Here is a 25,202-nt window from a genome sequence, read left to right on the forward strand (position 1 = left end):
TACCTGCCTCTGCATATCATAAAATCTCCTGCTTTATAGATACAATTATGTATTATTAACTCAATTAGAGTTTGCTTCTATTTCAGCAAAATGAGTATCTATAAACTGGATTAACTTTGATCTATCACTTAATATTCATTTTGTTAACAATATTAATAACAGTTTCCCATCATGAAATCTAGGCTGACTCTCCCTTACCTTCGACAGGAAACTGTAAACTATATTTGGTGGGTACCAGATTATATTCTTGCTTCCTCAAATGGAAGAAAAACATGTACCTTGCCATGCTCTGAATGTGTGTATCTACTTAGAATTCTTATGTTGAAATCATAACACCTTAAGATGATGGTATTAGGAGGTAGGCTCCTTTGGGAGGTGCTTAAATCATGAGGATGGAGCCCTCATAAATGGGATTAGTGCCCTATAAAAGAACCTCCAGAGAGATGGCTAGCCCATTCCACCATGTGAGGACACATCAATGTGCCAGCTATAAGCCAGGAAGAGATTCCTTGCCCTACCATGCTGGTACTATGATCTTGGACTTACAACCACCAGAACTGTGAGAAATAAATTTATGTTGTTTATAAAGCACCCAATCTGCTGGGTTTGTTATAGCAATCCAAATGGACTAAGACATAGTCAGCAGGTAGTCAAAACATATTTATTGATTAGCTACAAACAAGAACATTCTGATTTTTATGGTTAAATCTTCAGAAACTATATTTCTGGCAAAAGTCATTCACTAATCATTTATAAAAACAATTAGTTTTTGGACTTTTTTTTCCATATGTAATTATAAAACCAATGTGTCAAGTTAGATAGGTTAGATGCAATGAAAAATTCAGAACAGAACACACAGAAAATAAAACGAACAAATTAAAAAATGTTAGTTTTAGATGGAAACCAATTGCAAAACAGTTCAGAAATAATACATTCAGCATAATCAAACCCCAATAGTGTCAATCTACACGTAGGAAGTTTTATAGGAACTGAAGAATCTGACACTAACACGGCTTCTCACCCATAGCTTTCAGAAGGCATAGAGTCACCTTAAGCAGAACAGATTAAATGTCCCTGATATAAGGTTCTCAAAGAATTTCTAATACTTAATTTGATTAAGTCCTGAAATAATTTTTTTTTCTTTTGTACGTTATGAATCATGCCTCTAAGCTAAAGGCTTTTTCACGGAAAAAAATATAACTTTAGAAAAATCTGGGCAGTTTCTATTACTAATATTACAAAAATAAATACTAACACAAAAAAATTACACATTCCTTTCTCAAAGGTATCTCTATTCTTACTTCTAAAAGTCTTATTTTGTATTTAAGTACTAAAGTAGTCCTTAGCAAGATTAATTAAGTCCTGAGCAAGAATTAAGTCCTTAGCAAGAAAATTGGTTTCGTGTTCATTAAAATGATTTGATATTTTGTTAATTTTAAACTGAAGCAAAATCAAGGTATTTTGGTTGTTGTTGTTACTTGAAACATGCATTATACAACATGTAGTGTCATTCAGGTAAGGATAGGTCTACTCCCACACGCTTCTACACATCCATTTACAAACACATATATATCAGTGGAAGAACATGTTACTTGAATGATGGTTTATACACAGTGTAGTTTTAGTGAATTAAGCATATTGCTATTCCCATATACCTCAACATAATGTGTAGAAACTTTTAATGAAAGATGATGATACTTGAAAGATGGATTACATACAGTGGTTATTCCCACACAGTATTCCTATATGCTTCAACGTATGTTTACAAACATCTGTATCTTCATGGCACAAAACCAGACACATAGATCAATGAACAGAACAGAAAACCCAGAAATGAACCCACAATTATATAATCAATTAATCTCTGGTAAAGCAGGAAAGAATAGCCAATGGAAAAAAAGACAGTTTCTTCAACAAATGGTGTTGGAAAAACTGGACAGCAACATGCAAAAGAATGAAACTGGACCACTTTCTTACAACATACACAAAAATAAATTCAAAATCAATGGAAGACCTAAATGTGAAACAGGTAACCATTAAAATCCTAGAGAAGAACACAGGCCATAGCAACTTCTTACTAGTTATGCTTCCTGAGGCAAGGGGAAAAAAAAGCAAAAATAAACTACTGAGACTTCACCAAAGTAAAAGACTTCTGCAAAGCAAAGAAAATAATCAAAACTAAAAGACAACTTAAGGAATGGGAGAAGATATTTGCAAATGACATATCGAATAAAGGGTTAGTATCCAAAATATATAAAGAATGTATAAAATTCACACACCTCCAAAAAAAATGCAGTTAATAAATGGGCAGAAGACACGAATAGACATTTTTCCAAAGAAGACATATAGATGGCCAACAGACACATGAAGAAGTTCAACATCACTGATCATCATGGAAATACAAGTCAAAACTACAATGAGATAGAACCTCACACAAGTCAGAATGGCTATACTTAACAACACAAAAAACAACAGGGTTTGGTGAGGATGTGGAGAAAGATGTTCCATTAAAAAATGTTGGTTTCACAAGTATGGTTCAAAAAAAAAAAAAAGTACCTTAGTGATGATATCCTACACCGTGGAAAAGTTAGTCTTCATAGGCCTATTATGAAGGTCATTTTAAAATAGGGGTGGGGAGGGCGCCCAGGTGGTTCAGTGGGTTAAGGGTCTGCCTTCAGCTTAGGTCATAATCCTGGTGTCCTGGGATCTGCTCCTCCTCTGAACCAGCCTGCTCAGCGGAGAGCCTGCTTCTCCCTCTCCCTAACACCCCCATAATCCCCACCACTCATGAGCTCATGAGTGCGCTCTCTCTCAAATAAACAAAATCTTAAAAAAAAAAAAAAAGGTGTAGGGAGACTGAATTTAATTCTCTCATGGTTTCTGCTACAAAGGTCGAATAAAATCAAACATAAAGAAGCCTAGGGTAAAGGTGTCTGAGAAAGAAGTGAAAACATAAAGTTGGAAATTCATGAAGTTTGTTTCCCTTTTCAGTATTAACACTGTTCCTTCAAATTATCCTCTGTTTCCTTCCCTGGACCCTACCTTTTCCCTTTACCTTCATTTCTAAGCCTCAGTCACTTAATAAGCTCTAGTCAATTTATCCTATACCTTTCTTAGAGCAATATTATCTCTATCTCCTGTCATTCAAAATACAGTTTTCTTGCCAGAATGAAAGGTCAATCTTGGAACAACCTCTGAAAACCCAAAAGAGCTGACCATTGAGAGGGGTCAGGACTCCTGTGCAGAGTGTCTTGATGGCAAAAGCAGCATAATATGCTCTAAATAACTGATACTAACATAGTCCATAGTGTGCTCGGGAGACTAATATCCAGCTTGGATATCAGGCCAAACTGGCTGACCTCTTTGATTAAAGGACCTAATACAGGTCCTAAAAGTCTTACAGGCTAACCACTAGATACCTAAGAACTAACACTAATAGTGGAGGTAAAAAGCACACTGCATAATATGATCATTAGCTAGAAGCACCCGAATCCAACCAAAATCCTTTATTACTACATGGTTCCAGTAAAACAGAAGTACTGGAAATATTTTCTTTCCTACTTTCTACATTTAAGATGATAGTTTGTACAAAGAATAAATGAAACAAGATGGGATTGGGAGGGAGACAAACCATAAGTAATTCTTAATCTCACAAAACAAACTGAGGGTTGCTGGGGGGAGGGGGTTTGGGAGAAGGGGGTGCGATTATGGACATTGGGGAGGGTATGTGCTTTGGTGAGTGCTGTGAAGTGTGTAAACCTGGTGATTCACAGACCTGTACCCCTGGGGATAAAAATATATGTTTATAAAAAATAAAAAATTAAAAGTCAAAAAAAAAAAAAAAAGATTCTCTCTACCTCTCCTTCTAACCTCCCCCTCCCCCTGACCTCTGCTCCTGCAAACTTGCTCTATATCTCTCAAAATAATTGAATAAATCCTAACAAAAACAAAATAAATAAATAAATAAATAAATAAAATAAAAAATTAAAAAATTTAAAAAAAAGACTACTGAGATCAGAACTAAAGAGCACAGACAATAATATACGAAAGTGCTGTGCCAATAATAAAATCTTATACAACTTTATGTTATTATTATTAATACTCCCCCCAGCAAACATTGGCCTCATATGGAAACCCTCCATTTTTGTGAATATATTCTATATCCAGAGTTAATTTCTTTTGCTTCCCAGAAAGAATATATATATATATATATATATATATATATATATATATATATATATATATATACAACAAAACAAAAAGTCAGGTTTTATCCAGAAACTTAATGATAAATACAGAAAAATACTGTATACCACTCAGAGCAAATGAATATGACAAGGATAAAATATATGCTTAAGTTGGCAAGAAATGGGACATAATAACACCTCATACAAACAAGTAAAAAGTTTACACAGAACAAGAGGGAAAAAAATAACTATAAAAAATACACATAAACACTTTCCAAAACAACATTCATCAAAGTAAGTAAAACCTTTAAATGCACATTACCTCCTCATAAATGCTAATCGTTTCACCCAAGGGAAACAAAAACTAGCACCACCAAAAAAGAAGAAAGAGAGGGTTCACAGAACATTACAAAAAGATGAGTCATCATAAAGTTTTGAAACTTAGTTTATTATAAAATAACATGTTGAAGTATGCAACTTACAGCTCAGTAGTTTTTATATGAGGAAAAAGTAGTGAAAGAAAAGTAAAATGTTAAGAGAACTTACAAGGTCAGTGTATACTTCCTATCACTCTTCAACAAAAATAATATGGGACTTAGAAAAACAATAGGAAAGAAAAGAACCACTGGACCTAACCTCTTGGGATAACTATGATTAGACTATTGATTAAGGAGTAGTGCTGACTGACCTAAATAGAAAGTAACCAGCACCCTGGATGACTCATGAGAATGTGCTTTGTGAACCAAAAAATATCACTTGTTTCTCCTCCGTTTTCTTTGAGCTTCCCTTCTAGAATGGACCACTGCTTTCTTCCTGGTTCTCTAATTTACTGAACTAGAAGAATGGCTCTTAAATAAATTTCAAAAATCAGTACATATATCTGACTTTTGACATAGAGGAATATCATTTTTTACAACCACAGAAACACATGTATTTGGGGGTTATATTTGGACCAGTGATTTCTATTTTTTTTTTAAGATTTTCTTTATTTATTTGATACAGAGAGAGAGAAAGCACAAGCTGGCAGAGAGGGAGAGGGAGAAGCAGGCTTCCCACTGAGCAGAACGCCTGGGATCACGACCTGAGCTGAAGACAGACGCTTAACAGACTCAGACTTTTTGATTACCTTTTAAGTTGAACTTAAAATGAGAAAATTTTAAATATATTTTAGTGGTAACAATGTAATAAAGATTCGGCTTCTGGACTATAAAAAAGACCAAATTATAAGAAGACAATTTTTTAAAGTCATTGGATAGGCAAAGCAATCAAGTAAGTTATTGCCTTATTTATCCCATACCCTGTATTTATAATTTGCTTCTAAACTCTAATGACAAAAATTATATTCACTGATAAAAATGCACTAATTAACTTATACAAAAGCAAGAATATTCTCATGGATGTTCAAATTACTGGGAAGGGTATATATACATTCAAGAAATATACGTGCTTGTTAAAGATTTCAATATGAAAATTAAATATAATTATATACATTTATTTGCATAAACAGTTATAAAAATACATATATGTAAAATAAATATTTTCAATACTATCATATCATTATGCAAAAATAAGCATAAACAAGTTACTTTCCTTTTAGTTTTAAGTGAGGAATTTTTATTAAAAACTTTAAAGTAATTGTTAAGGAAAAGAACATTTTAGGTAAGACTGAGCAGCTCATTTAGCTAGAAAAACTTTATTTGCTTATATATATACGTAGCAAAATTCTTAAAAGTAGCCGGAGAACGAACTCCTTTCTGCATCAATTCTCCACATTTTTTATAACAAAGATATGATCAAACATTTTATAAATTAACATTTACTAGAAACATACCCATTAAAGAAAATACATCAAATTTACCAGAGTGTTCCATATTCCCATATGCTCTACCCCAAAACTTTAAGAGGAAATTCTAAACTTGACACTCTGAGAAGATGGAATTTACTAATACACATTAACATTTTCAAAAACTGTAAATTTTATTAAAAATACTGGATATAAAAAATTAATAAAAAAAATACTGGATAAAAATTTTTAATATATGATCAAAGACTAGAACTCAATTGTCTGTTTTGTGTTTAATACTGTTAACTCCCTATAAGATTTTAAACACTTTAACAACAGTATATAAAATGTTCATCACATCACCAGGTAATGTAGCAATCTACAAATGCTTAATAGCCCAAGTAAAAGGTAAGAAAATAAATATCAGTAATAAAATATTACATGTAATACACACAAAGCTAATCATGAAATCCAATTCTAATGGGATTTTTAAATATATATTAAAGACATACTTTACAAGTATACATGGAAAAATATCTACAAGTATAAAATCTGCAAAAGAAAAATAAAAAAGCAACAATATTCATTTTACTTGAAAGCTTCATATAATTATAAAACAATCTATTCATAGAAACCATCAAGTAATGTAATTATGTTTTCTTCAAAAAGATAATTTGCCTTAAAATTCTGCTAAAATACACCTAAGAAAAAAACTTACCTTTTAACCACTTTTAAGTATACCTTTCAACAGTAGGAATTAAATACATTCATAATATTCAACCATCACCATATCCATCTACGTAACTTATTTCATCTTGTTAAACTGAAACTCTATACCAAGTGAACAGTAACTCCTTGTCCCCCTACTCTTCCCATCCCTTGGCCACCACCATTCTACTTTTAGTCTCTATAATTTTGACTACACTAAATACCTCATGTAAGCAGAATCATTTAAGTCTTCTTATGACTGACTTATTTCACTTAGCAAAATGTCTTCAAGACTCATCCATGCTGAGGAAAACAGAATTTTCTCCCTTTTTAAGGTTGAACAATACTCCCTTGTATATATATGCCACATTTGCTTATTTAGCATCCAGGGAACACTTTAGTTAATTTCACATTTTAGCTATTGTGAATAATGCTGCTATAAACAGGTGTGTATAAATACTACCAAGAGACCATTCCTTTAATTCTCTTAGTATATACTCATGAATGGAGTTGCTGAATCATATGATAAGTAGAGGAACCACCTTTTTGTTTTCCACATCAGCTCTACCATCTACCATTCCCACCAATAGCACACAAGATTCCAATTTCTCTACGTCTTTACCAACACTTGTTTTCTAGGTTTTTTTATAGTAACCATCCTAATGGGTATGAAGTTGTACCACACTGTGTTTTGATTTGCATTACCATAATAACTAGTACTATCAAGAATATTTCATTCACATATCTTCTTTAAAGAAAAGTCTATTCGGGCGCCTGGGTGGCTCAGTGGGTTATGCCACTGCCTTCGGCTCAGGTCATGATCTCAGGATCCTGGGATCAAGTCCCGCGTCGGGCTCTCTGCTCAGCAGGGAGCCTGCTTCCCTCTCTTTCTGCCTGCCTCTCCATCTACTTGTGATTTCTCTGTCAAATAAATAAATAAAATCTTTAAAAAAAAAAAGTCTATTCAAGTCCATTTTGAATTGGGTTATTTTTTGTTGGTTGAGTTTTAGAAGTTCTCTATATATTATGAATATTAAACCCTTATCAGATATATGATTTACAGATATTTTCTCCCATTCTGTAAGTTGCCTTTTTACTCTGTGGATAGTGTCTTTTGATGCACAATTTATTTTTTTTTAATTTTCATAAAGTACAATTTACCTTTTTCTTTTGCTACCTGTGCCTTTGGTGTTATATCCAAGAAATCACAGCCAAATCTAATGTTATAAAATTTTGTCCTGTGTCTTTTTCTAAGAGTTTTATAGTTTTAGGTGTTATATTTAGGTCTTTGAGCCATTTTGATTTAATTTCTGTATATGGTGATAGGTAAGAGTCTTATTTCATTCTTTTGCATATGGATATCCAGTTTTCCCCATGCCATTCTCTGAAAAGACTGTCCTTTCCCTATTGAATGGTCTTGGTATCCTTGTCAAAAATCATATGCTCATATATGTAAAGGTTTATTTTCGAGCTCTATGGTCTATTCAATTTGTTTATATTCCTGACCGTATGCTACTACCATGGTTTTGATTACTATAGATTTATAGCAATTTTGGAATAAAAAAATATGAATCCTCCAGGTTTATCTTTTTAAAAATTATTTTGACCCTTTAGGGTCCCTTAAGATTCTATCTAAATTTTAGGGTGGGTTTGTCTATTTCTTCAAAAACATCATCGGGATTTTGATATGGAAGGCACTGAATTTGTAGGTTGCTTCGTGTAGTACTAACATTAATAATATTAGGTGTTCTAATACATGAATATAGCATGTGTTTCATTTTTTATGTCATCTTTAAATTTCTTCCAGCAATATTTTACAGTTTTCATTGTACAAGTCTTTTATTTCCTTAGTGAAATTAATTTCCTAAGCACTTAATTCTTTTTGATGCTATTGTAAATGTAACTTTTTAAAAAAATTTCCTTTTCAGATGGTTGGTTGTTCATGTATGGTGATTCTTGAGCATCGACTTTGTATCCTGCTACTTTACTAATTCATTTATTTGTTCTAACAGGTTGGCTTTTGGAGGGATTTCTGCTTGTTTGTTTTTTGTGAAATCCATAAGGTTTTTACATATAAGATCACATCATCTGCAACAGAGATAATTTTACATCCTCTTTCTAATTGGGATGACTTTTCTTTTTCTGGACTAATTACTCTACCTAGAACTTCTAGTACTATCTTGAATAGAAAGGGGTGAAAGCAGACTTCCTTGCCTTCTTCCTGATCCTAGAGGAAACACTTTCAGTCTTTCATCATTGAGTATGATGTTTCTGTGAGTTTTTCATATAAGACTTTTATTAAGTTGAGATAGTTTCCTTCTATTCCTTGATTGTTGTGTTTTATCATTGAAGGATGCTGAATCATGTCAAATGCTTTTTCTGCATCAGTTGGGATGATCATGTATTTTTTTCTTCATATATACTTTTTTTCCTATGTTATATATATATGTGTGTGTGTGTGTGTATATATATATATATATATTTCACTCTGTTGGTATTATAGATGCTGGTATTACAGATTAAATCAATTAAATTTTGTATGTTGAACCATCCTTGCATTCCTGGAATAAATCCCACTTGGTCATCACACATAGTCCTTTTAATATGCTACTGAGTTCTGTTTTGTAGTATTTTGTTGAGGATTTTTGTGTCAAGTTTTATAAGGGATATCGGCCTATAGTTTTCTTGTAGTGTCCCCTGGTACTAAGGTAATTCTGGGCTCACAGAATGAGTTAGGAAGCATTCTTGCCTCTTCAATTTTTTTAGGGTAAGAAGAATTGAAATTAATTATTCTTTAAATGTTTGGTAGAATTTACCAGTGAAGGCATGAGGTCAAGTGTTCTTTGTCCGTAGATTTTTTTTTTTATTACTGATTTAATCTCCTTACTAGTTACAGGTCTATTCAGGTTTTTTTATTTCTTCATGATTAAGTCTTGGTAGGTTTTGTATAGCTAGGAATTTGTCTAGTTCATCTAGGTTATCCAAATTGTTGACATACAACTGTTCATAGTATTCATATATAATTCTATTTCTGCAGAATTGGTAGTAATGTCCCCATTTTTTCTTTTTTCTTTTCTTTTTTTTAATTTTATTCATTCACTTGACAGAGACAGAGAAACAGCACAAGCAGGGGAAGTGACAGGCAGAAAGAAAAGCAGGTTCTCCATGCAGCAGGGAGCCTGATAAGGGGCTCGATCCCAGGACCCTGGGATCATGACCTGAGCCGAAGGCAGATACTTAACCAACTCAGCCATCCAGGGACCCCCCATTTTTCAATCTTGTAATTTAGGCCATCCCTCCTTTTTATTAGTCTATCTAGCTAAAACTGCCCATTTTGTTGATCTCTTCAATTTGCCTTCATTAATTTTCTCTATTGTTTTTCTGTCTTTCTCTGGGCTATTTTTGGATTTAGCTTGTTCTTCTTTCTCTAGTTTTTTACATTATAAACTTAGGTTGTTGATGTGCAATTTTAATTGAAGTATAGCTGACATACATTATATTACTTTTGGGTGACAACACAGTAATTCAAAGTTTATACACATTACAAAATGCATTTATATACATTATAAAAGATTTGACATCTCTCTTGTTTTTTAATGTAAGTAATTATAGCTATAAATTCTCCCTTTGCACGGATTTTGCATAAGTTTTGTTATGTTGTCCCATATGTTTTAGTATGTTATATATTTTTTTTCATTCCTAAGTATTTCCTAATTTCCCTTGTAACTTCTTCGATCCATAGGTTGTTTAGGAGTATGTTGTTTAATTTGCATAAATTCATGAGTTTTCCAGTTACCATATGATTACCTTAATAAAATGTCCCACACAAGAGTACAAGGTGATGGGTATTAAGGAAGCAGATGTTGTGATGTGCACTGGGTGTTATACGTAACTAATGAATCATTGAACATTAAATCAAAAACTAATGATGTACTATATAGTGGCTAACTGAACATAATAATAAAAAAAAATGCCCCACATGCACTTGAGACAGATGTATATGCTATTGTTAGAGTGTTCTGCATATATGTTAGATTTAGTTGATTTATTGGGTTAAGGCCTCTATTTCCTTACTAATAGTTTTCTGATTATTCTAGAGACTACTGAATGTGGTATTAAATCTCTAGCTATTATTATAACACAATGTTTCCTTTCAATTCTGTCAGTTGTTGCTTTTATATTTTGATGGCCTGACACTAGATGCATAAATATTTGTAACTGTTATGATATGTCTTACTGTATTAAACCTTTAATTAACATATTTATCAACATAAAATGTCTTCTATACTCTAATTAAAATTCTCTTACTACCTCAATTTAATTAAAAATTAAGCTGAGATTTCAGGAAGACCGTTTTATTTATTTTTTTAAAAGATTTTATTTATTTATTTATTTGACAGATAGAGGTCACAAGTAGGCAGAGAGTCAAGCAGAGAGAGAGGAAGCAAAGCAGGATCCCTGCCAAGCAGAGAGCCCAATGCAGGGCTCGATCCCAGGACCCTGGGATCATGACCTGAGCTGAAGGCGGAGGCTTTAACCCACTGAGTCACCCATAATTTTCCAAATTATGCAAAAAAAAAAAAAAAAATCACTGATGTTGATTTCAAAGTTTTGCATTCAACAAAATGCCTCTGTTCCATAACTGACTTTGTAAAAAGTAAATTATATAAACAAATTTATACTATGCAATGCTGTTTTTATCTGTTGTATATTTGGGATGGATTGTTTATTAGAGAGAGAAAAAGAATTCTGTTAAAAAATGCATGAAAGAATATCCTATGGCTATACCATGGTACTTTCTAGAACAGAGAAACATCAAACACAGGTCTTAACTAGGGAACATCAAATGAATTAAGGGAAAACTCTATACACTATAACAATTTTCAAAATTCTAAGCAAAATTTTGTGTCATTATATAATTCACATATATCTCATGGCATCATGAGAGTAATATCTGGCATTATCCATGCCAGATGGAGAGCACCAATTATTCTTATTTTTCTCTACATTCAGTGACATTAGGTTGGTAGCTTGAAATGGGCCATAATAGGAACATGTATATCATGAAAATCAGCAAAAGAAAATACATCAAGGTTTTGTTGTTTCTTTTTGTTAATCTATACCCTACCCTGACTCTCAGACCAGGTATTAAATATTTACCAATATAACACTAAAATATCAAACTGCAGATGGTATTTTGATACAGAGGTCACTTATATTAACTACATGATTTTTAGGTAGAAACTTTTTTTTTTCAAATAAACAATGGTAAAATGCAATGTAAGATAAAAGTTTACTTCAAAGATACCTGTATTTTTAACAGAAAATAAAGGAGAGGAAATACTGTATCTTACACAGTCCATTCCATCTGAAATCTTAATAGTTCTTCCTTTAAAAAAAAAAAAAAAAAGGCATCTACCTGCAGAAGCTATGGCATTGATCCTGTCTCTTAGAAAAGTTCTTAATTTTTTCAATAATTTGAGGTCAAACAAAATAAATTAAACTCTTAATCTCTGTGGTCAGTCAGCGTTCAATATTTAAAAAGACAAAATGTATAGTCACAGGATTTTCTCTCTGATGTTTACATTAAAGATTATAAAGATTTTCAAGTAAAATATTGTTACTGATCTTAAGAAAAATCCATTATGCAGAGGATAATTGACTTTTTATAAAGAAAATTACCATATCTGGTACCATGATAACTTGAGCAAATCTAGCAATTATTGAAATTAATGTTAAAAGTCAAAGTATCAAAACAGACAAGATAATTATTCTGATTATGTATAAAACAACTTTACAACCTTAGTCTGATACTTATCATAACTGATTTTGCACCAGTTTAGATACTCATTTTCTCAGTCCTCCTATCTGTTCTTTCACCAGGATTCTCCAAATATTTCATCAGACTGGGCCTGCCACACTGAGGTTGGAATCATATAAAAGCTTTGAGCCCAAGAAGTAACCTCAGTACCCAAAGGACACTCCTTTTTTGTGTGTCTCACATCTGTCCTCCAGTTAACTCTGACTTTTATTCATTCACTTAAAAATCATTACAAACCCACCATGTTGTAGGCCTTGTGGAGATATAATGGAAAGTAAGAAAAACATGTCCAGGGGCGCCTGGGTGGCTCAGTGGGTTAACCCGCTGCCTTCAGCCCAGGTCATGGTCTCAGGGTCCTGGGATCAAGCCCCGCATCGGGCTCTCTGCACAGCAGGGAGCCTGCTTCCCTTCCTCTCTCTCTCTGCCTGCCTCTCTGCCTCCTTGCGATCTCTGTCTGTCAAATAAATAAAAATAAAATCTTCAAAAAAAAAAAAAAAGAAAAACATGTCCATGACTTCATGGGGGACAGTCCACTAGGAGAAATGTCCACTGAACAAACAATCTCATAAAAAGTTATATTTATAAATTATTAATGCTATGAAAGAAAAGTATATGACTCAATGAATGTGTAATGGGAGACCTGGAGGCTTACAAAAAATTCCCTGAGAAAGTGAAACCTGACTCAAGACCTGAGGATGGTGATGAGGAGAGTTCCAGAGTGCAAAGGAAACAGGACTTTCTCAATTCCAGACATGTTGGTTTCACCTTTCCTGAACTTTCATTTCCACCTTTGCTGTCTCTTGGAATTTTTCTCCTGAATTTGACTGTATCTAGCAACCAAGTCCAACCCATCCTATCCCTGTATGTTACAACACCTAATATTTATTGAGTTCATACTACTTGGAAGATATCATTCTAAGCAATTTATGTACGTGAACTCATCTACTCCTCACAGTCACCATGAAGCAGGACACATTTCCATACTTTACAGATGAAGAATCTGAGGCACAGTCATGATAAGATACATGCCCCAAATTACACAGCTACTGGTACTAGTTCTTGAATGTCCATTATCTTTCTCATAACTTCTCACTCTTATAGAAACCCCCAGGCACCAAACTAAACTGGCACCAGTACTAAGCAAAGAATACCAAGTCTCCTATATCCAGCAACCATCTTCAACTAGGAAGGGTCATGCAATTGACAAAGGTGGCCTACATTAAAATATCTCCAGGAACAAAAATAATTTTTTAGAATAATAAATATTCTAACAAAAAGCTATTCACCCAGATTATGAAATAATGAAAACTGGGATAGTAGAAAGGGTTATAATTTATTTCATTCTCTCTGTACCACCCAAAGAAGAGGAAGATAAAAAATTTTTTAATTTTCTTTCAATCCAAATTTATAAATTTTTCTCATGTATTTGCAAAATTGAATTAATATATAGTAAACTGGCTATGGTGTAGAAGAAATTCCCCAAATTATTTTCTTTTGGTAAGCAACTTTTAAATGATAAAAAAAGAAATAACTATTAAATGACCAAGGCCTCACTGAAAACTACATATAGATATTTTCTTAAAAATTCTTGTTATGATCAAAAGTTTCATTTGTAAATTCACCATTGAAGGTGATATGAAAAACAGTAATTAAGCAGGTGATTGATACAAGTGAGTGTATGACTCATAGTTTACAAAGGAAAATAATTTGGGGGAAAAGGCTCAGGAAGAAAAGAAGCAAATAATGGGTTCTGGAAGAAATCAAGACCTTTCCTGTCCAAGAACTGTCACCAGTTTTTATTACTTGAAGATTAAGGGAATAGTGAATAAAGCTGTCTGCCAGACAGGAAAGGTAAGAAATAACACTGTCTCTAAATGTGCCTCACATGAAAGTTTTCAGAAATAACATTCATAAAATTAAACTTTCTATAAAAAGTTACTAGAAAACCCAACTCAAATCACACCAATGGAAATGTCAAAATAAACCAATATTACATTTGTCAGGAACTTGAACAAAATGAAACTTCAGGATAGGTCAAGTTATAGAATCATCTAATTTTATTCCACTGGGTTTTAGAACAAGGCAGATCCAATACTGATTTATAGGACATTTTGTAGGGTTGGTTTGTTTTTGTTTAGCTCTTTTTCTACTTCAAGGTTAGTGTAAAATAATATTTAGTTTTGCTACTAGGATTCAGCAAATTTGTATGAGCTTTAGTTTCTGGCTCCAGAAGTCAAGTTCAAGCCACTGAATTCAGCTCCACTTTTTTACTAATTGAACCTCCCCTCTCATATATATCTCAATTACATCATATATATATTTACATGTACTATTTTTTTAACACTCACATTTATGTATGGGTATTAAGTGCTATCAATGTATTATTAATCTTCACAGACAATGAACAGAATTTCATTTTAAGTCATATCCAACAAGAAGTTTTATCCAATTTTGTATTTTATTTACATTTTTGTGTATATTTTAGAGTCCCTACTATATGACTGCATTGAGCTGTTTATGTGTATAAAACACATAGATGGTTTATACATATAGATGTTTTATACACATAACCTAATTTAAGAATACTGGGGTTACCTTGTTATATATATACTGTCTACAGATAAGGTAAAAGAATTTTTTTGTGATGAAGCAACCTAAGTCATATCATAATGGCTTTCATATGAGCAATATCCAGCCGTTTCAGCATAATTTACGCATGTAGCTTAGAACTTAGTTCATGAAAACTGTCTGAACCAACATAAGGAATTCTCAAGAAAAAATTAAAAGCTGTATGTGTGTATGTATGCATATGCATGTGTGTTAGATGACCGATTCAAACCTAGGCAGTCCAATTATAAAATCTTTGCTCTTAACTCCTAAGCCACTGTATCCTGGAAAAGAAGTAAGGTGTGACTTTTAGAATGAAAGTAACTGATCTAGGTAATAACAGTACTTCTAAAATAAGGAAGTGTATTTCTGAACTCAGTACACTAACTATCAGTATTAAGTTATAAAAACACATTTGATGAATATTTACTATGATAATGATTTTTTTTCCTTTTGTAAATGTGCTTAATTACCAGAAAGTTTCTAGCTTTGTCTTTTTGGATATTATTTCACCTAACATTTCTTTATCTCCTTTCAGAGTTTAAAGCATTTCTGTATCTAAAACTTTATATAATCCCACCAGCAACACTATAAATAAGGCAAGTATGATGGTTAATTGGATATGTCAACTTTGCTGGGCCCCAGTGCCCAGATATTCCATCAAATATTACTGTAGATGTTTCTGTGAAGTTTTGTTGTTTTTTTTAAGATGAGATTAAAATTTGAATTACATACTGACTAAAGCAGATTACCCTCCATAATGTAGGTGGGCCCCATCCACTTAATGAAAAGCCTTAACAGAACAAAGACTGACTTCCTTGGAACAAGAAAGAACTCTGCCAGCAGACTGCTTTTGGCTCCAAACTTCACTTCTTACCTGGTCTCCAACCTGCCAGCCTACTGTGCACATTTTGGATTTACCAACTCTCTTTGAGATTCAATTCCTCAAAATCAATCGTTCAATCTCTGCTCCTCCACATAGGTGGGTGTGTGTGTGTGTGTACACACATACGTATATAAACACACACACACACACACACACACACACACACACACACATATCCTGTTGGTTCTGTTTCTCTGGAGAACTCTGAATCAAATAGCAAAGTAGCTGAAAAGTCTAACAACAAGAGCAGGAATTCAGATCCTTACTTTTGTCTCATTCCTGAAAAGATACCAAAATTATTAAAAATCTATGCTAGAACTCAGTTTTCATACCCAAACCACTCAACCCATGTCATGTTCTTTTAAAACTACTATTTGACAAAACTAATCAATTCTGGAAAACATTACGGCAGATCCTCAAAAAGCTAAGTAAGCTAGTTACCTTATGACCCAGCAATTTCACTCCTAGGTATATGCCCAAGAAAAGTTAAAACATATGTCCACACAAAAATGTGTGTATGAATGTTCATTACAGCATTACTCACAGTAGCCAAAAAGCAGAACACAAATGCCATCAGATGAAAAGGATGAGGCATATCCATAAACACAATGGTTCAGGGAAGAAAAGAAATGAAGTACACATGCTACAACTTAGATGAACCTTGAAAACATGCTAAATAATACAAAGTGAATGCAAAAAGCCACATACAATATGAATCCATTTATAGGAAATGTCCAGATTAGGCAACTCCATACAGACAAAAAAAAAGATTAATAGTTATCAGGGGCAAGGGAAAGGGGTCAATGCATAGTGAATACTAATGGATATAGGATTCCCTACTGGAGTGATGAAATGCTCTTGAATTAGATGGTGATGACTATACAACCTCATGAAAAGACTAAAAACCACTTAACTGTACACTTTAAAATTCTAAGTACTAACAAAAGTGAATATCTCAATTTTTAAAATGTTAAAAAAATAACACTAATCAACTTACCTGGCCTTTTTGCGGTGCCAAACAACGAACAACTTCATCCACCATTACTGGAATATGTAATTTAGCTATAGCTTCAAAATCTCTATCTTGAGATCTGTGTTTCTCCTGAGTTCCAGTTTGATCTGTTTGTTCCTGGGCTTCATAGTCATTATTTCTTTGTGCTGTATCATGTATTTTTTTTGGCCAGACACCTAAATTAAATATGCCAGATTCCAACCAGCATGAAAGAAATTCTTTATAGATTCTACAAAAATATGGGTATCGAAGCATTCTGTAGGTCAACAAATCTAGAAAAAAAAATTAAAAATATCATGATTGTTGGATTTTTAAAATACATAGCTTTATATAACTTTTTAATATGGCCTGAAAAATTCTAAGACCATCAACGTTTTAATGACCAGGGAGGCAAAAATTGATTATTAAGTCATCATTTTTCTTAAATATACTTTTCTTAAATATACTTTCCTAACTTTAAAGAATGGATTCAGTGCATTAGAACTACTCATTTGAAAAAGCTGTCTGGAGGGGGCTAGGGGATGGGATAACACAGTGATGGTCACTAAGGAGGGCAGGTGATGTAATGAGCAGTGGGTGTTATATACAACTGATGAATCCATGAACTCTACCTCTGAAACTAATAATACACATATGTTAATTAATTGAATTTAAGTTCAAAAAAAGTGTCTGGATGATTGAAGGGATTATGAATATCCTATTTCAGGTTCAGGTGGTCTTTTATTTTAAACTCATTTATTTGTTTTTCTCATAATGTTAAAGCTTCATCTTCATTTTAACTTTGTTTTAAAAATTGTCCCTGGAAAAAGATATGCAAGTTTATCCAAAAAGAAATGAAGGTAAAAATCAGTTTGTAAAAATCTTGCTGACTTGTCTTAAATATTCTCTAACGGGATTATTTCACCATGGCCTCTATCAGAGAAGCTTGTTCCAATTTCAATTATGACTTTGTAAATGCTCAACTGAGCATACTTTGGCATGCTTTGTGTGTTCCCTGCCCACCACAAAACAAGCAAATAAATAATTAATACATTCCTTAACTTTCTCACTTGTGTTCCTTTTGATTCTGCAATCTGCAACTCTTACAAATTCAAAGGAAAAAGTATTTATGAAATACATTAACAGAAAACCTTTTGGAAACACTATGCTTTTTATACATTGGGTTGTAAGCAACGTTTTTAATACTACTACAGCAAATACCAAGTTAACATTCTTCTTCCTTCCTTACAGATTATTATTAGTTATTTAAGAATAAGACCCATATCTTAATACCCACAAAAGCAGATGCACACTAGGTGATTCATAAGTGTTTTCTGAAAAAAAAAAATGGATGGATGGGTAAACTCTAGATTCTACAGAATTAATATTTTTATCAAAACTTACTTTAGGAAATTTCACCTGCCTGACCGACTATACCAAAAACCACATTCAAGAAACATAAATACTTCCCCCACCAAAAAAAAAAAAAAAAGAAACATAAATATCCTACTTAAATATACCTTCCCCTCCTTTTGCAATAGAAATGAAAAATAATGTTGGAAAGTTGATCACATGTAATGACTATAAAAATACACTTATATTATATAAATACAATACCGCAAAATGTTACCTTAAGGAAATGCCAACTTTACCTACAACATAATCCACAGAATGATGTGGCAAATGTGACACGGGAAAAATACAGGGGAAAAAAAGGAATGCATATAGGTGTTTGAAGTAATATTTTGGATGTTCACTGGTGACGAATTAGCCAAATTATTAATTATGCCTCGTGTTTCTCAGAAAGCTTATACAAAGTAAATCCAACTATCCTCTAACCTAGTGTTTCTAACATTTTTCAAAATAAAAACTGACATTTTCTAGGCACTTACTAAATACTACTAAACTCATTTGATCCTTACCACAACTTTTAGAGGCAAATAGTACTACTATTTCTATTTTACACATGAGGAAAACAAAGAAGTAATTTGCCAAAAGATCATATATCTAGAAAGCCATCAGCCTAGAACTGTAACTCCAGCATTCTGTCCCCAGAGCCTGAAATGTTATCTGAGTCTCTATGCTACAAACATAGACCACTGGCTCTATTGTACCCATGTAATTGAATGGTAGTTTAATTACATTGACTATATATTTGTACTATCTCATGAATTAGATTATTTTTTTCTGTAAAGAGCCAATATCCTATTGCTTGGTCCTACTCCATTTGGAAATACAGTATAACAGGGGACATGCAGTGTATAGTCCTAACTAGTGGAATCTGGAATATTTAAGCAATCTACACTATATGTCCAGATATAAATATGTGAATCAATTCCAATACAGGAATCAAATCCACATAGGAAAAAGCAAGTAGGACAAATTGGGGGAGGGGTGTTTCATTTAATTGAACTCTTTTGCATTCAATTTCTATGTATTTACTCAACTGTGTTCCATTACAAAGCCTAAAGATTTTACTATGCACTAACTGGCTACTAACATGGGTCAACATGGAGAAAGGACTTCAATAAATTTTCCTCTTTGGCTGTTTCCTGAATACCTCCCTAAGAATGGAAAGAAGCAAGCTCTAAATTAGGGAGTTCCATCTCTTTAGGTAGTCCTGTCTCCTACCAGATAACTGAGAGCACTCCTGCAGTCGGCTCTGAACCAAGCACCCTTGATGATTTAGGACCGTTTAAGCTTCCTCTGGTCACAGGAAGGAAGCGGAGAGTCGGGAAACCGGACCGCTAGAGCCAACTGGGCGGTTTCCCTAGGTAAATCCTTTAACTTTGCCAGCAAGGTTCAGTTTACGCCGTGGAATCGAGGGAACTGGCCAGGTTACCCTTTTCATTGTGGGACCAGGAAGGTGAGTGAGTGATACCTTTCAAAGTTACTTGCTCAACGGGGCTACCAATTACCACCATCGCACTCACGTAGCCTTCCCTCCGGCGAAAACCATTTGAAAATTTAATTCCTAAGGCCAAAAACCCAGCCTGGAGGCTGGGAGTCGAAGGCAGAGAAAGTGAAAGAGGTTCTAAAGTTAAGGAAGAATGCTTCCTTTTGCCTAAGAATTATACTCGGAGGAGGGAAAACTGTTCACAAACTTCGGAGCTCAGGACGAATGAGTGCTCAGGAAAGGAAGCGGGAGCGGGGGCGTGTTTTCTTTGTCCCGAGCGAATCCGGCGACCTCTGAAGTTCCCCCAAAGGCATGGGGTGGGCTCCCAAGGAGCTCCCGGGACTCGACCACCTTCTCCTCACCTGAGGCACGAAGAATTCGCAGTTGGTTTCTAAGTCGGGCCAGCGACGACCACTACGGTGCCAGAGAACATGAATTTGCCGCACGTCTAGGTCCCAACCTTGGGGGAAACTTGCAAGGACGGACGGATCGGGCCCGCGTCCGCCCCAGCAACAGAAAACCGTCCGCCTTTCGTTCCGCTGTTTGCAGGACCCAGCTAACAAAGAGGCGCTGGGGTTTTTAAACAGTGTTCCTGGAGGGGGGCAGGAATAAGAACCTACCACTGCCAGGTTTAAATTTACTTTTACATTTTTTTTTTCTTCTTTAATGTCTGAGGCAAGTTTAGATCTAACTTTCCATTTTATCATTTCCACTTTATTTGGTTTATTACGAACTTGTGTTAATTTTCCGTCTTCTATTATAACACAGCATTAGTTATACTCCACTTTCGAACAAAAGGTGGGAATTTCTGTCTCCTTTAGCACTTACTGTTTTTAAGATTTGGGTTCTTTTTCCTTCATTTCATTCCAAAATACATCAGTCTCATACTTTCTGCTATACTCCTCTTTTGCCAAACTAAACAGAAGCCAGTTGGCACCGTGATGGCATTGACTGTAACATTAAAGTTTCTTTGCTTTACCTATACAATTCTTTAAGAATATGGTCTTCGTCATATGAACTTAAAGTTAAATGTAAAATAAGTGCTTAGATTAAGTGTGGAAACACCTGTTAGCAAGCCATACAACATGTATCAAAAAAAAAAAAATGATACCTAAAACACTTCTTATTCACCAGTAATCAATGCAATTTTACAAGAAATTCGTTTATTAAAATGCCTATTTTCAGAATAGATTAATAAAGCATCTGAATATCACTTAATTTATAAAGTATTTCTGAGACAAACACCTTAATTCTGAATTGGCTAGTTTGTACAGTTAATAATAAATAATTTACTTTAGAGATTTTCTGAAAACTTTAGTTTTCTTCTTCAGTGAAATAAATTGTGCCTACATCTCATGGACTGTTTTGATAATTAAATTATAAATTTATAACTTTATAAACTTTATAAATTAAATAAACTTTATAAATTTATAAATTAAACTTTATAAAGTTAACAAAATGCCTGGGACACCAATGGTAAAGTACTATAGAGTAAATGCATATTTGAAATAAAATAAAAAGGCTTCTCAGTTTTATTACCAAACTCAGCACCACACAAATAACTATTGCATTAGCTAAGATATATGTCATATAGCCAGCAGTTAGTATCTTTATTGATGCTCTATCCAGAGTTCAGAAACAATCATATCACATGCATCATATACAATACACAGTGCTTCAGATCTTCTTCAGGAGGAAATAGATGTCGACATTATGGAGGTTTTCATACATTTTCTCACTTATAATACTCTGAAATGCGTTGTGCCATCCTATTATGGTAATAAGCTCCATATAAGAGTATAAATATAGCCCAAGAGGGCAGGGATTTTTACTTATGCTATTATGTCCCTAAAGTCTACAATCAGTAATTGCTGATGGATACAATAATGTTAGTATAAAGAACAATGACATACAGTTCATACTATTAAAAATATCTTGATGAATAAAGATGGCTTAGCAAACGTATTTCCCTTTTTTTTCTGGTATTTTTTTCTTATTAAAGTGTACATTTTAAAATCATATCTACAATCTAAGGCAAAAAACTACTGCATCCAGTAATGAACTAGGCCAATAAATTCAAATAAATTTATTCTGTAAAGTCCTCATTAGAAATGTAAAAAGAACCAAACGCCAAATAGCTTCATAGTCAGCAATAAAGGGAGTAGGCCTGGGAGTCCTGAGAAATTAAAAAGACGGGGGCCTCAAAACAAAAGCCCTGGACGTTCAGTTAATTGAGGCGAAATGACCCTAGTTTGATGCAGTGGAAGTGGCTAAAAGGAACAGGTCCCTCACCTTCCAGAGCATAGGACCCGTGCCTTGGACACTTCACTACTCAATAAAGAAAAGGAGAATATAAAAATATAAACATTCAGAACCCATTAACCCACAGCCAACAGGCTCCACCTCTCCCGCAAGCAGACGGCACAAGCCAACCCCTGCCCACTCCCGTCTCACTCACACCCTGAACCCTGGGAGCGGGCCTTGTGCCCGCGGGTCTGGAGGTGGCCTGAAGATCCCAGGTGGCTACCTCCCACCTGCAGCTGCGGTCTAGCTCCGCCCACCTCGGCCAACGCCTCCGGAAACAGCCGTGCGCGTTGCCTTGGTGACGCGCCACAAGGCCGCTTCCACTGAGCTGCGCGGCTGAGACTCCTGGCGTCCAGCAGTAGCGCACCACGGCAACGTCCGACGTGATGGCGTCACGAAATCGGTAGCCAATGAAAGGAAGAGCTGAAAAAGCTGGCTTGGGTTTGAATCTTGTGGCTGAGTTTGAATCGTGGAGTGGCGGACATCGTAGGAAGTGTTGCGGCAATCTTTGCTGGAGCGGAGGTGAGTGAGAAGCACGCGAAGAGAAACCTCTCTTTTCGTAACGCTTCTTTTGATGACCCATCTCGCTGGAAGCGGAAGGCTACTCCGCCTGAGGAGTAGAAGACGGCCTGCGCTTGTTGACAAACGCGGAAGGGTGGAGGGCTGGGGGGTGGGGGGTGACGGTAGTTAGGGTCCCTGGGGAGAAAGTGAAAGGACGAAGGAACTGGAGAACCTGCTGGAGCATAGCTCTGCCTCATCAGGCGCCCTTGACGGCTCATCAGGAAGGACAGAAATCTCCTGCCTTAAATTCTGAGAAAGTCGGAAGTTTTTAAAAGGCATCCTGGCCCCTTTCCCGGCCTGGCAGAGCACTTTAACTGCCCTGCGCTTGCAACGTAAAGTTCACTCCGCTCTTCTGATTCAGAGTGTTTTGTTTCACATACAGATGTAAATGTAACTCAAGGCTTAACTATCAAAAAGGAGTTGGGGTCCAACTTAAAAACTTTTTGTCCCGCAAGGTTCTGCTGTGAGCCTGGCAAAGATCCGTCGGGAACCTCCTCTGAGTCCCCGATGTAGAATCAAGACAAGACTTGCCAGCACTGCCTAGCGGGATTGCCAAGACTCAAGGTATCGAAGCGATACTGCTTGGCAAAGTGCTTTGCAAATGGAAGGGACTCTTGAACACGGAGAATAAGTCCTTCTACTGTCTTTTCTTAGGTTCTGCCAAGACTCTTTCAGGAGCTCTTTAGGCACTCAGTTACAGAGAGATCAAGGCCAATTGCTGTTTACGAAAAGAGGTTATTTGACCAGAATTGAATAATTTTGTTATATAATACATAGTTGAGGTTATTCACTATTAATTATCGAGTAGAATGTATTAAGCATTCTACAAGTTTTAGTTGGTAGTTGTTATTCCACTACCTTCAGGCTTCTCGCCTTTGATTCTGGAAAGTATTTGTGAACTTTGATACTAGGGAATATAAGAACCATAGACTAGATACTCCTTGTTACTAAGTTTCTATTACCTTGAAAGAATTGTCTGTTTCAGTAAACAAAGATTATCTTGCCTTTAACAGCAGTAAATTAATCTCTTCTGTTACTGAACAAGTATTTGAAAAACATAAAATTTTCACTTTAAAAGTGGGTCTTGTAAAAAAAAAAAAAGAAAAAAAGAAAAGTGGGTCTTGTTAAAGTGTATTGATACCCTGAATCGATTAAGGTACACAACAAAATCACTTTTATGCTGTCAACTCTGTGAAATCTAGGAGGAAAAAATAGCCCAGATGTTAGTGTCACTCTTCACTCCATTTGAAAATTCTTTCTTCCCTGATGTTCTTAATGTAGTAAAAGCACTGGCTCTAACACTGAATTTAATTCCAAAGAGAGGTGTTAAGTTGTATAGAGACTATAAATGATAGTACGCGGAGGATAGTTCCTGTTCCTAAAAAGTGTTTGTTGAACCTCAATCTAATTCAGATTTAAGTATGAATTTAAGAAATTCATACTTAGAACTGTATAACTCCACATTCAAAATAATTTGTGCAGCATTTCTGTTCCTTTGAAAATATTCTGTTCTTATCCCAGTAGAGAGAGCATTGCTGTTGGGCTTTGGATTTAGACCTGAGTCTACATTCTGGCTTCTCACTTACTAGCTGTGTCATCTTATTTATCCTTAACTAAGTTTGTGTTTTTGTAAAGTGGAGACTCTTATAAAATATGCCTTATATGGTTGTTTTAAGGATTGAATGAGATGATGAGTGTTAAATGTTTACCATAATGTTTGGCATAGAGAGCATGCTCAAATGATAATCATTGTTGTTCATTAGTAGTAGTTATCACCTTACTGACCTAATTTAAGACTTCTCAATATTGTATATGCTGAGAATAGATAACTGTTTGATATCCCACAAGCAGAGAGAAATCATACTTTCAGTTTTATTTCAACATTCATTCAAGAGCTCCTCTGCTGGGCCCTGAGGTTTCTATCAAAAATAGGCAAATATGTATTTTTAACTTCTGTGAGAAAATTTCTGGAGACTAATATTTACAACTGAAAGAGTAGTCATTTAAATACTTCCGATTTACATCCAGTTAGTCTAAGTTCAAATCCCATGTCTTATGCTTCCAATAGTGTGACGTTAACCAACCAATTTAATCTAATTACAGTTATTCCTCTGTTAAATAGAAATGATTATAAATACCTGTATCATAGGATTGTTATGGGGATTAAATAAATATGTAAATTGCTTAGCAATTTCTATATCTTTACTAAGCATGCAATAGAAAGTACTCCATAAATACATGTTAAATGAAAGATTTAGCTTACGGTAAATTTTAATAGTTTTTGTTTTGTTTTGTTTAGTTTTTGAAGTGAAAATAATTAGTCTTGTTTAAAATCCAAATGATACAAAAAGATATATAGTAGAAAATAAGCCTGCCTGTCACGCATACTTCCATATTTCCCACACCGTGGAACAACTGATTCTATCAATTTCCTGTGTTCTTTTCCTAAAAGAGCTCA

The 25,202-nt window shown here is 34.5% G+C and overlaps 2 protein-coding genes across 9 annotated transcripts in view; one reads left to right on the forward strand and one right to left on the reverse strand.

The window, feature by feature from the left end:
• METTL15 (methyltransferase like 15) overlaps nucleotides 1-22,541 on the reverse strand; it is a 224,308-nt gene extending 201,767 nt beyond the window's left edge. Inside the window, exons 1-2 of one of the 7 annotated variants that reach the window (XM_004755895.3) lie at nucleotides 20,242-21,155; nucleotides 16,990-17,276 (exon numbers count right to left, since the gene is read on the reverse strand). In XM_004755895.3, coding sequence (XP_004755952.1) covers nucleotides 16,990-17,259 — 270 coding nt within the window. In that variant the 5' untranslated portion in view covers nucleotides 17,260-17,276; nucleotides 20,242-21,155. Of the gene's footprint in view, nucleotides 1-16,989; nucleotides 17,277-20,241; nucleotides 21,156-22,440 lie in introns of those variants that run through there. The other 6 variants (XM_004755893.3, XM_004755892.3, XM_045066109.1 and 3 more) reach the window with 6 other exon arrangements.
• A 24-nt stretch (nucleotides 22,542-22,565) lies between these two features.
• KIF18A (kinesin family member 18A) overlaps nucleotides 22,566-25,202 on the forward strand; it is an 80,475-nt gene continuing 77,838 nt past the window's right edge. The window contains exons 1-2 of one of the 2 annotated variants that reach the window (XM_045066107.1): nucleotides 22,611-22,705; nucleotides 23,200-23,308. The gene's annotated coding sequence lies outside the window, so the exon portion shown is untranslated. Of the gene's footprint in view, nucleotides 22,706-23,199; nucleotides 23,309-25,202 lie in introns of both variants that reach the window. The other variant, XM_004755896.3, reaches the window with a different exon arrangement.

This window comes from Mustela putorius, unplaced genomic scaffold, assembly GCF_011764305.1.
Source record: "Mustela putorius furo isolate JIRA1106 unplaced genomic scaffold, ASM1176430v1.1 tig00003859_pilon_pilon_pilon, whole genome shotgun sequence".
NCBI lineage: Eukaryota > Metazoa > Chordata > Mammalia > Carnivora > Mustelidae > Mustela > Mustela putorius.